At 38.5% G+C, this 16,940-nt stretch overlaps 1 protein-coding gene across 1 annotated transcript; it reads right to left on the bottom strand.

Moving 5' to 3' along the window:
• Nucleotides 1-183: 183 nt before the first annotated feature.
• On the bottom strand, nt 184-11,886 carry TKTL1 (transketolase like 1). The gene is made up of 14 exons (XM_083351590.1): nt 11,740-11,886; nt 11,066-11,183; nt 10,750-10,863; nt 10,122-10,219; nt 9,581-9,772; nt 9,372-9,499; nt 9,096-9,289; nt 7,846-8,010; nt 7,603-7,759; nt 6,543-6,673; nt 4,847-4,930; nt 3,540-3,636; nt 3,305-3,422; nt 184-1,796 (listed from the first exon to the last, which is right to left on the bottom strand). Exons 1-14 carry the CDS (start codon nt 11,847-11,849, stop codon nt 1,622-1,624), a joined length of 1,881 nt encoding a protein of 626 aa, XP_083207716.1. The 5' UTR covers nt 11,850-11,886; the 3' UTR covers nt 184-1,621.
• Nucleotides 11,887-16,940: the final 5,054 nt, after the last annotated feature.

Genomic DNA, 16,940 nt, shown 5'->3' with positions numbered 1-16,940 from the left:
TCCAGGGAGTGTGAAAACTTGGGTTTTCAAAATTATAGTGTATATGCTAATTCATTGCTGTTATTTCGAACTTTCGTAAGGAGAGCAAGAATATATCAGAAGCATTCTAGGGGTGCTGGGTATAGAAAAGGTTGGGAGCCACTGACAAGGTATACAAAAGAAAAAAGGGTCTAGAAAGCCACATTTATGATATGTACATTTATTATCCATAATATAATTGGACATGGCTCCACTTGCATAATTTGTAGTTGTGTTTTTATCATGCAAAATTGGTTAATGATTTCTGCCTTTTGAGGTACACAGATTGTATGACAAATTGTACAATCACAAGTTAGCTTTGTAGTCCCAAGCTACGTGGTTAGCTTTTGGTTCAGTTCGTAATGCAAACCCAGAAAATTGAGTCAAGTAAATATCACGAGCTACAGTAGTGTGCTTTGTATATTCTCCACTATTTTTATTCAGTGCACTGTGCTCTAGCTGCTAGTCCATTAATAACAGTAATCAGAAGTTCAGAATATGGCTTCTAACTAGTTAAAGAGTTTGCATAATTTGTTTGCTGTTCCCATTTGAGGAAGTCAAATGGAAACAGTGTATACATTTGTTCATGATAAATCAGGTTTTAGAAAGCTGGACTGAAATATGAGGTTCCTATTAGGGAGAAAGGAAAAATCAAAATATTGTAATAATTTTGCACGTAAAATCTTACTCGTTCTTAAAGATTATTACACACTATTCCACACATTTTCTTAAGTATTTCCAATATGAATACACAAATCTTCCACAATAAAGTGAGTTTATTGATTTGCTTGATGGCAGTAAAAGCACATGTAAGACAGAAACATCTTGGTCACAATTAAGTCTGCTTATTTGTTAAGTTTATATCTCCTTTCCTTCAGAAACTAATAGCAGCATATAAGCAGCTTCCTGTTTCCATTTTCCCCACAACAACCTGTGAGGTAGGATGGGTTGAGAGAGTATGAATGGACCCAAATCATGTGAGCTGCTGTAGAGGAAGCTGGACTTAAGCCTGCATCTCCTTGGAACCACTCCATACTTAATAATTATACCAGACATTTTAAGACAGTACCATTAGTAATATATACTTGAAGAATTCAGATGACCATGTTCCCAAAAGAGGTACTTGCATTTTTGTTAAATAAAAACTAATTATGCGTTAACTTTTTCAGGCAGGAAATAGCCCATGGAAAATTTACCCAACTCAGTTTTGGAATGTCGGGCTGAAGAGGAGAAAGTCAAGTAGGATAGGAATCAAAAACAAGAGAAGGTAACCATAAACTCCCATGAGCATTATTGGTCCATGTGGAATATTCAGATCCAGTTAATGTGCAATTACAGATAAAAAAGAAGAAATGATATACTGATGGGATGAGAACTGTGTTATAAAAGTTTTAAGCTTATTTGCACTCAGAATCTGGTCCAAAACCCATGAAATTAAGATTAACTGCAATTGTCAAAAAATTAAAAGTTAAAACATTGCAGGTTTTGGAATCATAAGGGGTTACTTTTGGTTGACTACCTAGAGAACCAAGCAGCTGTCACCCTGCTCTTCAGAATCCATTTTCAAAATTTCATAACCTTTCTTTACTTCATCCCTGTCAAATCAATTGGCAAAGGTGCTCTTCACAGCTGTTATTATGTGTTTTGCACTGATCCCAAAGAGATCTAAGAGCTCAGCAGGTTTTCCACTCCGAGGCACACCTGACACAGCTAGACTCTGGACTAAAATACCAGGTTCTCCAGAGACAGCTGCAGCCACAGCTTCACCAATACCACCTAAAGAGAAAAGGAAAAAGGGATGGACATAAATGGAGATTTTCACTCAGAGCATGTTTGGTACAATCTGCTCCCTTTAACAGCTTCATATGAAAGTTTGAGTTACAAAGTACATGTATTTTGTATGCAACTCAAAGTTACAAAGTTACATATACGCTTCCTTTTATGAATTAAACTCATCAAGAAATAGGTTTACATATTTTAGCAGCAAACATCTACCTTTTGACTTTCTCATTCAGAAAGAGAAACAGGGACTGCAAGAAACATTAAAACTTAAGGAATTTATAAAGATGTGCTTATTTTCTAGTTTGACACTGCAGGTTCAAAGGAAAGCATCTATTTTTCTTTCCACTGTATAGTAGAAGCTCTTTTACCCATTCATTGCCTTGCATTCTGACTATGAACAGATAGAAGCACAGAAATAGCTTCTTTTATAGAGCAGTTGAAATTGTGCTTGCAGCAGGCCTTGTCTTACTTTAGGTTTGACCATTCTCAAGTTAGTAGTCCTCAAGGCTGGGATGAGCTGTAATTCTACTTGTGCCTCTCTCGAGTTCTCCCGTGTCAAATTGTCCCATGGCAAGTTGTCCCATTCCGACTATTGTCTCACTTTTGACAGTTCACTAATCGACCATTTGGTGGGCAGAAAGAATGTGTGGACAGACTTGAGTTCTTGTGTTTAGTGACACTTCAGGCATATGCCAAATGGTGGATAAGCAGGCTGATGAATGGTTGTCTGTAGCCCCCTAATGTTTATGATATGACAGAAATATACTGCTAAAGCTGAAAAGTGTGGTACCATGTTTATAAGAGCCTGTTGACCAGATGCAAAGAAACGCATTGCACCGGGGACCTCAACGAGAAAAGGGATTTACAGCCTGACCCACCAACTGGCATCAAATAGCCCACAAATATAAAAAGACTTAACAGAAACTGGCCATCTGGCAATCAATCACCATACTAGGTTGTACTCCCAATGTATAATTTTTTTCTCTACAAGGCACAGCAGTAGGTGTTTCTAAACTATTGAACAGGATATGAAAAAGTGGTAGTATAAACATATAGCCTTGGTGGAGCAGTGGGCTAATGCCTCCTTAAGTAACACCAGCTTCCTGCAATTAGCGCAGGTTCGCATCCCACCAGGCTCAAGGTTGACTCAGCCTTCCATCCTTCCGAGGTAGGTAAAATGAGGACCCAGATTGTTGGGGGCAATTAAGCTGACTTTGTAATAATGCCGCTTAGGGGGTGTGTGAAAGCCCTAACAAGCAGGCATATACATAGAATGAAGGCTACTGCTAAGCTTGTAAGTCGCCCTGAGTCTTCGGAGAAGTGCGGGATATAAATGGAATTAAAATTAAAAAAAATAAAAAAAAAATAATTTTGGCAATTGCAGAGGCAAAACTAGTTTGTAAAAAAAAGTTACTAAAATAGGGGATCTGGAGTACTGCATCTTTAGCCATATTCAATTTCTCCTAAGAATGTCTTAAAAATGTATTTTGTTAACTACTTAACTTCTTTGTAATGATCCTCAACTGTAATGATATGTCCCCCGGTGGCTCTGGCGTTGGAAATGATGGTATCAGCATCCAAAGGTTTGATTGTAAATGGATCAATTACCCGGATATAGATCCCTAGAAAAAGAAAACAAAATACTAATGAGAAGAATGAAACAAATAATTCTATTAAAATTGCTGGTCAAGTCAACATATAATTGGATTTATAATCTCCAAAGCTCCAGTGTCCAATACCTTGTTTGGCTAGTTCATCAGCAGCTGAAAGGGCTTCATGAAGTGTGACACCTGCTCCAATAACCGTTACTCTGTCAGCATCACTTACACGGACTACCTATAAAAAGTAATCATAAAAAGTAAACTACAATCGTACAAAATAAGGGAAAGGGGAGTATTTTAGATCTGGGAATTAATGTATTCCAAGCAAGTATGAAGAAAATACCAGAATAGGCAGAACTCCACCGTTGACATGTACCCTTCCTCTAATGTGCTTGCTTGCAAACCCCATTACCAAGAATTCTCCATGCACATCATCAAAGGTTACCTAAAGAGGCCTAGTGGTTCACAACTGATCCAGTTAAGTGGGTGGTTGTCTATTTCTACTGCAGAGATACGGCAACATTGAAACCCCTAAAAAGGAGCATTATCCAATCCAAGAGGAAACTGTTTTCTCATGATTAAATTCTACATAATTATGAGAAAGTGCACTACATATGGAGAACAACTTGCTCTTAATGGTAAGACTACATCTATCACCCAATCCATGTTCAACTACAACTTTCCTATACAGTGCACCAAATGAATGACACTTCCAAGTCACCAAGATGATAAAATAATTACGTATGATAACAATTGAAAATATTGAAAAATAAATTCTTGTTCCACCCAAGACAACTAAACCGCCTTCCTTTAAACAGTTGCTGTCTGGATGCAGTCTCTTTCATATTGTTTTGTTTGAGCTAAAACTTAATCCAAATTCCAGGGACTTATTTCTACAGCTAGGAAAAACAGGAACTCAACTCACTTCTTATTTGTCAAAAGTGTATATTGATGCTAGGATAAGTAAAAACTTATTGTCAGAATAGAATCATCTTCTGCCACCTAATGGTAGACTACAGTACTTGATGCAACAACTTGTATATTCCCTTTTGATTGGCCAGGCAGGCAAGGATGGTCAATGGGGAAAAAGTCGTGATACGTTGTGCGACATCACGTGACGTCGCGAGTTTGACATGCCCAGTCTATGTTAAAGGTTTAGCTTTAGAAATAGGATCGCTCTTCTGTATATAAACTCCTTTGATTATTTCATAGCATTTCTAAATAATTTAAGACTGTGTTCCTTATTTTATCTGAAATCAAGCTATTTGCTTGGAAAAAAATATTTGGATGCCATAATTCTTTCCCAGCACATTTCAGTTCATGATATACAACTCCATTCAAATATTTCACTACCATTATAGGCCAAATTACCTAATACAGTATTCTTCCTTTGGATCTTTGAAAGCTGAACTAGAACCAGAAATCATGTGTTTCAAATCCTTTACCTTGGCATGGCCAACCTCAAACTTTTCTTCCTGAGAATACAGGATAGGAGTTTCTGGACGACTGGTACGAATGAAGCATATTCCCTAAGGAGCAATATGGAAGAAGAATATGAATACTCAGAAGAAGAAACAGAGATCTTACCAAAAATCAAACACCATAGAACACAGAATGGTTTTAAATAATTGTATTGTTATCTAAAAAGCACAGCAATATAGAACATGCTAGATTTATGCAAAGCATCTTAACCACTTTTTAGGGTAATGCTATCACAGGACATATAATTCAAGTAAAGAATTAAAGATACCACACTGGAAGTTTTAAACCTAGTTTTAAACACTGGAAAAACCAAAGAGATCATTTTCAATTTCAGAAAAGGCAGGCACAGCCACACTTCTCTGTGCATTAATGATTCACCTGTGGAGATGGTTACCAGCATCAAATTCCTGGGTGTGCACTTAACAAGTAGGCTGGCTTGGTCGCTCAACAGCGAGACACTGGTGAAGCGGGCATAGCAGCGCCTGCACTTTCTGTGTCACATGAGAAAAGCACCTCTTCCTTCCCCTTTCCTGACCACTTTCTACAGAGGGACAATCGAGAGCACCCTATCATACAGCATCACAGTCTGGTTTACAAGTATCCTTGCTTCAGACAGGAAGGCGGTGCAGAGAGTGGTGAGGATGACTGAAAAGATCATTGGCAGTTCCCTCCCTTCCATCGAGGACATAGCACATAAGCATTGCTTGAGCAGGGTCCACAAGATTGTCCGGGACACTACACATCCTCTTCACGACCTGTTTTCCTTGTTACCTTCTGGGAGGAGGCTCCGTGGTATCTGAAGCAGAACATCCAGATTCATTCAGTTTTGTTCCGTACAGTATTAACCTTGTGAACTCTAAAGCTTCCTCCTTCTGTTATGTATTCAAGGTGGACAATGATTAATATTTATATGTTACTTATATGTAAGGGTGTAGGTCTATATATATGTTGTATATAGGATGTTTAAATGTGTATTATGTATGTGTACACTTTGAGAGCAAGGAACTAAATTTCATTTTTAATGTGTGCCATTGTGTCCACAGTAAAAATGACAATAAAGATTATCTATCTATCTATCTATCTATCTATCTATCTATCTATCTATCCCATTTCAGAATTATACAGAATACCCTGAGGAACTATTCACAAAATATATATGTTAATTATCTCAAATAAAAAATAAAATTGACAAAAACATTAGGTTGTCAATCAGTAAGAAACTACACTGATTTTGAAAAGTTGCTACAACCTTAACCAGCTTGTGAAATTCTGGCCATTTAAGATTCTGTGAAATATGTATCTAGAATGTATGTAGTTAATGCAAATTAGGGTTTTACAACTTTTGTTTTTGGATACATGGATATATTTGTTGAATGTTTTAATATGTTTCTGTTATTGCCTTGATGTATTATTATGAATTTAACTTTTGTAAAAAGCTTAGATTTGTTTTCAAATGGTGTAAAAGAGCTTGAAATAAATTAAATAGCCTGCAAGAAAATGAGGGCCAGGGTTAAAGAAAATGCTATGAGCAAGAAGCTTTGTTGCAAATTGTGGCTTCTTGCTCTAGCACACCGCAATGTACTTCCCTAATTTAATGACAATACCTCACTCTTGACTGGCTAAGACCAACACCTAAGTTAATATTTTTTACCCACATACCTTAGTGTTTGCTGCCAAACAAACAGCATACTCAGTGGAGACTGCATCACTTGGGTAAAACACAGTACAACCTGGAATAGTTCTGAACATGGCTAGATCTTCCAAAGCCATCTGAGAGGGCCCATCCTCTCCTGGGATGAAGAAGCAGTTGAATAAATTGCTTGCTATGTCACAGAAAAGAATGCATTCAAAAACTATACCATGCATTTGAGAGTATGAATACCCCAACTATGCCTCCCAATATTAGGCCTCTGAGATTTAGCATATAATTGCTTAATTCAGTCTTTTATTAAAATTACAGAAGGCCAATCACATTATTTACAAATCAAAATCTCTCTTTTAGGTAAAGCTAGCTGAGTTCAGGCATTTGGTATTTTGAGCAGATGAACAGCAAAGAGAATAAAGCAGAAATCCCAAAACACTCTGTAAGCACTCCAATCAGAAGCACAACTTCTGATTTCCCTATATCTTAGACTATTGACATAAAACCTTAACTATTATCATTAAATTGAATTATTAATAATAACCAGTCTTTACTTCTGGTGTACAGCTAGCATAAACATGAAAGTAGACTTTTCCTAGAATTAGCATGTTGTATTTGGACTACTAAAGCCAACATTCCTTTAGAACACAGCATTCTGCCCAAGCAGCTGATTCCCAAATATGTGTGTTTAAGATCACTGAATGGAAGAAAAACCAAATGAATTGAGAAAAAGTCAAGATTTGTTGCTATATCATACTCTTGATTTTCAGTTAATAACAGTGTTATATCTCTATCAACTGCGGGCTATGTAAATAAACAGGAAAGTGCCAGCATGATCATCATAGTGAAGAAGACTATAAAGATTTATGTTCAAATTTCCATTTAGTCAAGAAGCTGACTAGATGACTTTGGGTCAAGTTATTTTCTTTCAGCCTATCTTATAGTATAGGATTGCTGTAATGATAAACAGGAAAGAGAACAATTGGTGATGGTCCTCACCCTGCTGGAGAAATAAGACATTTTAAGTCTAATTATAATAATTAAATTAGAGAACTTTAGATATCAGGCAGCACATACCTATAGAAACCCCACTGTGTGACCCACAGAGCTTAATGTTTGATTGTGAGATAGCAGCCATCCGGATGTGGTCAAATGCTCGAGTGAAAAAGGCAGCAAAGGTGCTGGCAAATGCAATGGTGCGGTTCCTAGCAGCACAGCCCAGAGCAACACTCACCTACAGCACATACACAAACACAAACATGTCATTGGAACAGGTTATGCCACATGATTCACCAATCCATTTCATATTTTCAGACTCACCATGTTCTGCTCAGCAATGTAACACTCTATATAGCGTTCTGGATGGGCCTGTTTGAAAAGCTCAGCAAAAGTGGAGTTTTTTGTGTCACCATCCAAAACAACCACATGCTTGTCAGTCTTTCCCAGTTTTACCAGGGCTAAACCATAGGCTTTGCGGGTAGCCACCTGACAAAAAAAGAAAATCCCATCACAATCCATTGCAGGTCACTTAATTTACCACCAAGTAAAAAGGATGATCTAAGCACGTTTGATAAATGTTATGTTTCTACAAACGTCTTCACTCTTCTTATCATATGCCTAGACACAAGTTGGGAAAAACTCTATTTTATCTAGGAAAAACTTCCAAGAAGTCACTGTATGAAAAGCAGTGAAGGATTGACATTAGAATACAGGCATTTTATATTAAATTCCTGTACTAGGAGAGGGGTGAAAGGGAGAAAAAACATTATATTAAAATTTATACAGTATCTAAATTGTATAAATTAAGTCTCAGGGTTGCATGTAGTCCTCAAAAACTTTGGGTATGCCTCCAGGATCCCATACACTGACCCTCTTAATCTTTACATAAAAGCAGGAAATCATTGCAAATATGGAAAATAATAATCAAAGTACTTTTATTTAATTAAAGCCCATTTTTGTCCAGATCTCATCTATTTTATTCCAACTCTATTTTTGTGTGTGTGCCCCTGGTTAAGTGTAGTCCCTATTCCAAAAATGAATGCAAATCCTGATATAAGATATGCTATCATTTTTCAACCTAATATACTAATTTGCCTTTTATTCTCATGCATAAAGCTTACTTAATTCACATACTATTCTGGGTCCTTTGCAGGGTTTGTCTATGGAATAAGGGGTACTATCAAACTGGATTTGACGACAAAAAGAAAGGTACCTCAAAGGTTAGGAAAGTATTCCATCTAGCAGAAAGAAAAAAGTCCATTTCAGCTCAAAGACCAAATTAATACTGAAGATGCATGTTATGAAAACGTCAGCTATATGTGAGCAATAAATAAGGTGAATAGAACATTCTTATGGATTTTACTCCTTTAGCCTTTTCTTATGAGTACAGGGAGAAGAAGAAAGTTGGTAAGTTTTCCACTTAAAAAAATTAAATCTGGAATTTGTGAGTGCTTTGCATCAGATCCATGTCATGCAGACCTTTTGATAAAGATGCATGGCACAAAAAGGACAGAAGAACAATAGAGTATTTGCAAATACTAAAAGAAAAATCTGCCCAGCCCATGCAGTACCTTTTCTCCTATATTATAGGTAGGTAAAGAAGGCATTCTGATATCCACAATACTGATTGGTGGCACATCTTGAGCAGGTGGCTGGATAGTGCAAACATCACTAGTCTGGATTTGACTCTGAATAGTAGAGATAACAGATTCCACTTTGTCTTTTGGAATGGGCTTTCCATGCCAATTGTCAGTATTCTCCACACCTAAAACAGAGAATATTAGTTAGTGACGTTCAAGGACTCTTATTACCTTTTCCCATCCCCATGATTCAGAGACTACTTTCACCTGGGATTCCTCGTCCTTTGAAAGTCTTGGCCACAATCATGGTGGGCTTCCCCTTTTGTTGACTTGCTTGCCATAAAGCCTGGCATAATTCCTCCACATCATGACCATCGACAACACAGGTATTCCATCTAGCAGAAGAGGAAAAGGTTGGGGCAAAAAGCAGCAAACGTTCTCCTAGAATTAGGATAAAAACAGCCAGCAATGCTTACCCAAAGGCTTCACAGCGCTTATGATAAACATCTGTATCATGGCCCAGTGGTGCTGCTTCACTTTGTCCCAGCCGGTTCACATCAATAATGGCCACTAGATTATCCAGTTGATAGTGAGACCCAAATTGTAGGGCTTCCCATACTGATCCCTCAGAGGATTCACCATCACCCAGTAGGCAGTAAACTCGGTAACTAGAAGACAGCAAGACACAAGAGTCCCAACAAGTGTGTGTGTGTGTGTGTATGTGATAAGTTTCTTTCACTATGCATTCTTTGCCATTCTCTGACCCAGTGGACTTTACAATAGAGCAAGCGAACAACAACAAAAAAAGAGGCCAGAAACATCTTGTGAAAGAAGCAACAGGCTTCATTGTGTAGACCAGGGGTGTCAAACTGCTGGCCCATGGGCCGGATGCGTCATAGTGAAACTGCACCCAACCCATTGCTGGCAATGGGGAAAAAAAGTCGTGATACATCACGACATGTCACATGACATTGCGAGTTTGACACCCCTGGTGTAGACCTGTGCCAGATTTCTCACCTGGTTTTATCGAAGTATTTTCCTGTATAGGCCATTCCACAGGCAGCTCCCAGACCCTGCCCCAAGGAACCAGTGGCCACATCCACAAAAGGAAGTCTCTGTTAAGCAAAAAAGAAAAGAGTTCTACAAACAGAATAAATACCGACACAATTATTTCATTGAAAACAGTCTTTATGAGATCTGTTCTGGACAGAGATCAAATTTGGATCTTTTCCAATCTAAATATATAAATACACACCTCATTTTAGTGCCTTTGTATTTCAACAGCATATATTCCAGTTTGGAATTTTATCATAAAATCCCAGTTTTACCATATGTTTAATATTAATTTGCACAGTAGAACAAGGCCAATTTTATGCGTTAAGTTTTTGCATCAGTGATCCACAACAGCACATGTGGAAACCATTACTTCTGTCACGGCTTTCAAATTTCAGATGTCTCCATGAAAGAAGCAACAGTACTATTGTTACATCCTAAAAAGCTGATCTTGTAGAACTAATTTTAAAAAACTATTTACACTAAGATTTATATATGTATGTATTTATGTATAAATTTTGACTTGATAGGTCGTTATTTTTTTTTCAAAGCTCCCCAAATTTCCCAGCATTATTCTCAGAAGAGTACTTACAGGAGTTGGGTGACCTTCCAGGTCAGAGTCTATTTTCCTCAAATTTAACAGCTCAGGCTCCTTGATAAAACCAGCTTCTGCCCATGCAGCATAGAGTATAGGCGCAGCATGACCCTGCAAGGAGCAAACAAAGTAGCCATCGCAAACGTTAAATAGTAATCGCTCTACTTTTTAAGAAGATTACTCTGGGATGTGGTGCTGCAGAAAGAACTGAGTCGAACTCTCAGCCAGGAAGAAATAAGCTATGGCCTTACTTGAGCATTACAATCCAAGTCCCATCCTCCAAAGACCACCTCCCCCATATTCCTCCTCTCACCTTAGAGAGCACAAAGCGGTCGTTGCTGGGGTGGCCTGGTTCATTTGGCCTGTAGCGCATGGTATGAAAGAACAACACAGACATGATCTCTGCTGCACTGCAACATGATGTTGGGTGTCTGCAAGGTCACAAGGAAGAGAGACCAAAATTCAGCAGGAGCTACCCACAGAGAGATACAAAATTGCGATTAGAGTTGAAAAGTACAATTCAGAGCATAAATTCAGTTAAAAGACACCCCCCTCCTCGTGACTTCTTGTGCTCACCAGAAGCAATAAAAACTATACTGATAGGCCTCACAACATCACCGATAGACTGAGGAAGACTAGTTAAATGAGACTACAGTAGCACACGAACTTCAAGTAAAGCTATCAGCCGACCTAGAAAGGAGCGATTCAAATTAATGGATTTCTGAAAACTAATTAGGAACATTTCTTGCCTTCACCATCTCAATTGACAGAAACCTCTAGTTAGCCCTGCTGAGATTGGAACCCAATATTATACCTTCATCGCCTTCTCCCCGTAAGCGAACCTAGAGAGGAGGGTAATATACTGTACCAGGAAACGTCCCCATGATCACATTTAGAAACAAAATTTAAGAAAATACAATCCCCGGCGCAGGAAAATGGTGGGAATATCAGAAAAGCGAGTGAAGTGCATCCCTTCTCTTCGATTACCCGGAGTTCGAAGCGCAAGTTGCCCGAATAGAGTGAATCCGAAGGCGACAAGCAATATCTCGTAGGCTTTGCAGAGTTTTCTCCTTCGGCTTAAGGTAGCTGCTGGCCATGATGAAGCTCCTACTATCCAGATGCGCTAAGCACGCTTTGCTCTTTTTCCCCCCCCTCCGGCTGGCCGCCGCTCCGCCTGCGAGAGGAAGTGAGCTCAGAGGCTGGGGAAATTGGCGAGGAGTGGGGTTTGCGTCGGTCACCCCACGCGTAAAGCGATTGCTACATTGCCAGGCCTGTGGGCGTGCTACAACATTAGTTACAATTGGGCAGTTTCTCTTCACATGATACTCGCCAGTTTCTGCCCTCCGCTTTTCTGGAGCCGGCCGGTGCTCTGCCCTCTGGAATCCAGCACTGATGTTTGTGCGAGCCGTGGCGTTGTGGGGCTCTGAACCCTCGCGGAGGGAGGGGGGCGAATGAACGAGGAGTGAATTGGGTGTTGTACAGGCTGAGTATCTTGTTCTGACGACGCTACAACGTTAGAATGTGACTGAAGAAAACAGTTTTTCAGGGTGCTTTCAGGGTCCATACTTTTTACTATTTGTGCTCGGAAATGGAAGAAATGTTTTCCTTCTATGTAAAAACTTCACAACGGGACATCGGAGGAGTGCTGCTTTGACAGGCTGTTTTCTGATGAGCACCTTTTTCAAAAGATGCAGGAGAAAATCGTTTCCCCATCTGTGACACTGCAGGAAAGCGGTCTCTTTCCCCTCTCAGTACTGACTCTGTACATTAAAATCCTACCTACAACTTGGGGAATCATTCTTGCTGAGCTCAAAGACCGAAATGCAATATTCACCCAATCAAACTGCAAACTTCACAGCCTGTCCAGAAACATCAGGCAGCCTGGAATGTGGTGAACATCCTCTCTGGAAGTAGTCTATGTGTAGCTTTGCAGGTTTGGCATTGCAAGAGAGGAAATATGTCACTGGCAGCTAGCCCAGAATGTCTGTTTGCCAAGAGACTTGACAGACAGTTGCAAGGGTTGACAGCATGCTTGGACAAAGTGCTTGGCCTCAAGTTTGTTTGTATGCCATCCTAGTTTTTAGATATGAGAAGAAGAAAGAATATGTCACTCTGTCTTGTGCCATAAATTCAGCATTCCCTTTCAAGTTAAAATATAGGAGAAGTATAATTATAATAATTATATAATTATAAGTATAATTTGCTAAACACATGCCCCTTTATTTGTTCCTTTGACTACTAAAGTGGACTCTGTCTTGAGACAAATTGAGTAAGGTACTCACTGGCTGTGATTGTGCCCTACACTAAATTGCAAACTAGTTAGCCACATCATAGCTTGCTGCAGATCCAGCACATATGGTTAGATTATAGCTCTCTGTGACATCAAGCCGTTATTATTAGTAATATTTTGTGCCATTACAGACATTTAAGAACATAGAAGGGTCTGAAAGTCCTGGGCAAGCCACAGCTGAAAGAGCAAAAACCATGGAAGAGCCTTCCCCACCTCCCAAGCCATACCACTATGCTCTTTTACAGGTTGTATTAATTTTAGTGGATATTCAATACTGTCTTTCTCCATAAGGCATCAAAATCTCCTGAACTGTCTTTGCTTCTGCCAGTAGGAGCTAGATTTGTGTAATGATCCTCTCAGTCTTCTAAAATGTTTCTGCCTTCATATCAAGGGACCAAGCACTTCATGGATTCTTTTTTTATTTTCATGGCTGTTGAAAAGCAATAAAGATTAAAAGGTGGAGCAATCACAGAGATAATCTCATGTGAAAACAGTGATTGTATGTCCTTTATTATAAACATTCATTATATGTCCTTTATTGTTATATGTCCTTTATTTCAAAGAATTGTTCTTTAGATTTATTTAATATAATTATTTATGTGGTTTTACTGTTGATTTTTCCTTTGTAAAACAATTATATACATTTTTAATACTTATAGACTTCTGCCCTTTTTAGATTGTCCTTTTTTCCTCAAAAAATCATTGTAAGTATAACCTCCTACTCTGTTCAAGATTTGGAATGCATGATGCAGGTACAGCACTTGCAAGACAGATTAATTCAGCCCCTGATTAATTTACTATAAAATTAACAATAACAATAGGTAGATAAAATGCCAAATGAAGTCTAAACATCTAGCTGACTGCAACGAACCATAATATTAGTCTAATATTATGGCAGAATAAAAGAGAACTGGAGAAAATCAGAAAATGCAAAGACTTGCAAATAGAAATAGAGCGACTGTGGCAAAAGAAAGCAAAGGTATTACTACTACTAATAAGCTCCTTGGGTGCAATCTGAAAAAACTGGAACATCACTTAAACACCATTGGCATTAATAAAATCTACATCAGTCAATTGCAAAAGTCAGCTTTACTTGGAACAACTTACATACAGTCTAAACATGTCTGATTGTGTGACAAACTGTACTATTAACAACGGGTGGATGGAGAAAGACTCCACATGTGCCTATTAACCTATGCTTAGATATGCTTAGATAAAAACTCCTTTAGGAGTAGTAGATTATATTGAATACTCACCTTATACAACTCCTAAATCATAACAAAATTACTTTCACAGAAGACATTGAGTTAGATAACTAAGATTATAAATTGGAAGCATGTTTAATAGTAAAGCTCATTGATTATTCTGCAAAGAGCCATGTAGTTGTCTTATCAACAATATGGAAATAATTTGGGATTGCTTTCTTCCATGATATTTCTTTAGGTCCCAGTCTATCCTATTACCCAAAGTTTCCTGGTGATATTCCATCCAAGTACTAAAAGGGTTGATTGTGCTTCCTGTTTCTCAAGATCATCTGAGATTGGCTGGTATTGCCACCTGCATTCTAGTTATTGAAAAATGGCTACATGTGATGGCATGTGCAGCTGGAGAAGTGGCAGAAAATCTCAGCAATCTACTGTAATAACAACTTCTCAGAATGGAGGCAACACATTTTGGAGACAGAAGCCCAAAATAAGAGATTGTACAGTCCTGATTGCGGGAGGAGTGGTGATGGAGGGAGGAAAAGGTTCAAAGTAGCCATATCCTAGAATCTCCTAGGTTTTATATATTAGGTTAGAAGGTTATTTGTTTGTTTATTTGTTTATTTAATTTGGATGCTACATATGTCACTGTTGAACTACTCTGGGCAGCTTATAACATCATAAAAACAAGAATATAAAAATTAAAAAGTTAACAACATGAAACATTAAGAAACATTGGGTAAACTGGGAATCAGTATGCAAATGGGGTGGAATGGGATCCACTAACCACCTTCAGCATGGAATGCCCCCACTGAGGCCCCAAGCCAATTGGCAGAGGCTGGTTTTGACGTCAGGCACAAATAACTAGGAATATTTGTTGAGTTCAAAACTAAAGAAGAGTTTATTATTGCTACCTATACACAAGGATCTAATCAACTAATGGTTAAAGCTAAATTGGTGCTAGATAAGATCAACAGAATTCATGGCAGGCTGCACTTGGCTCTCTGGGCCAACAAAATAACTCTAACCTGATGACATGTTTAATTCTGCCTTCCAGCTCAGCTTCCTCTTTTCCTACATTGAGGCCCTTTCAGAAGACCATTGCATTAGTCTGGCAAGATTATGTCTATTAGGTGTAAGCAAATAAAGAATTGGATTTGATTGGATTTCACTATGGGCTTACTCTTGACACTACCTGGGGAGAAAACATTATTTTTAGTTCCATCTTTGATTCCAGACTGGGCAACAGTTTTGTCAGATAACTTTAAGTACAATCTCTTCCTTAAACTTATATTTAGTTTTTTGATCTTTCTAGATTGAGTGACAGCATCTGCCTGCCATCTTTGTTTGAACGCTGGTCATATAACTTAGTTGGTCACTTTTGCAAATACAATTCAAGTGCTGGTTCTTTTCACTCCCACCAACATATAGGTTTCCACATAAATGATTGATTGAGCTTATATGTTGCTCCAATAATAGTCAACTCTTGAGCAGCTTCCATACATTCCACATCCAAGAATAAATATGTCAGAACAATCAACCAAAGCCAAGTAGTCCTTGGTTAACAACAGTAGAAGGGAGCAGAATTTCCATTGCAACATGGTGGTAAAGTGTGATGTCATGTAAGCGTGCTGCTTAATGATGGTAGCTTTGGACTTCCAGGTTGCTGTTATTAAGCAAATCCTGCTACATCATTAAGTGCAACATCATGTGGTCACCATTTGCTACTTCCTGCCAGCTTCCCCATTGATTTTGTTTGTCCAGCTCCCCAGTGACTGTGAGATGCTGCAATGTTATGATTGTGAGCCAGGTCAGCTCACAATTGTGTGACTGCAGGGATGCTGCAAAGGCCAGAATTTTGAGGACCAGATGTAAGTACAAATTGTTCAGCATCTTTGTAAGTTCAAAGTGTTGCTCAATGAGTGGTCACTAAGCAGGACAAACTATACAATTATATGTCAGTTGCACCATTAAATAAATACTGCACAGTGGTAGTAAAAATGTGTAGCCTAGTTTTGGGTTTATACCAGCTTTGTACTACAAGAGGGAACTTCCTTAAAACAGATCCACTCCAAGGCCTTAGGACAGTCAGATTTTAACTGCCTTCCAAAAACAGCAGCATCGGACTATACAAGACTGTACAGATGAAGTAAATGAGGGACAGAGGGCAGCATTTGACAAGGACCACTTTGTGGAACCTGCTGATGGGATTCCCTGTGAGATGAAACCTGAAAGAACTAATTCCTCCTGATATCATTTTGTGAGGAAATATAATTGGGAGTATGCACTCCCAAAAATACTTAGCTCTTAAATCATGTAGAGCTTTTAAAATGAGAGCCAGCATCTTGAATTGCACTTGGAAGCCACTTGGTAACCATTACATCTCAGAGAGGAAGTATGATATGAGTAAACTGAGATACACATCTGATTACTTCAGGCTGCTACATTCTTTAAGGATAGCATAATGGGGTACACATTGCAGTTACTTGCAGATTATAATATGTGTCTCATCCACTTAGAAGGAGGTCTGTTGTAAGAGTAGTTGGGGTAGTTATTTCAGGCAGAGGTTTGGGGGCAATAGCAAGTGTAATTAAATGGAAGATATTCTTTGTATTTAGTTAATTTAAAAAAAACCTTTAAAAAGGAAGATGAAGAAATTCATAAAGGTTACCTTTTAAATCAATTTTCAGTAGGCT

Source organism: Vipera ursinii, assembly GCF_947247035.1.
Source record: "Vipera ursinii genome assembly, chromosome: 2".
In the NCBI taxonomy this organism is placed as follows: domain Eukaryota; kingdom Metazoa; phylum Chordata; class Lepidosauria; order Squamata; family Viperidae; genus Vipera; species Vipera ursinii.
This window is presented reverse-complemented; position numbering and strand designations above follow the sequence as displayed.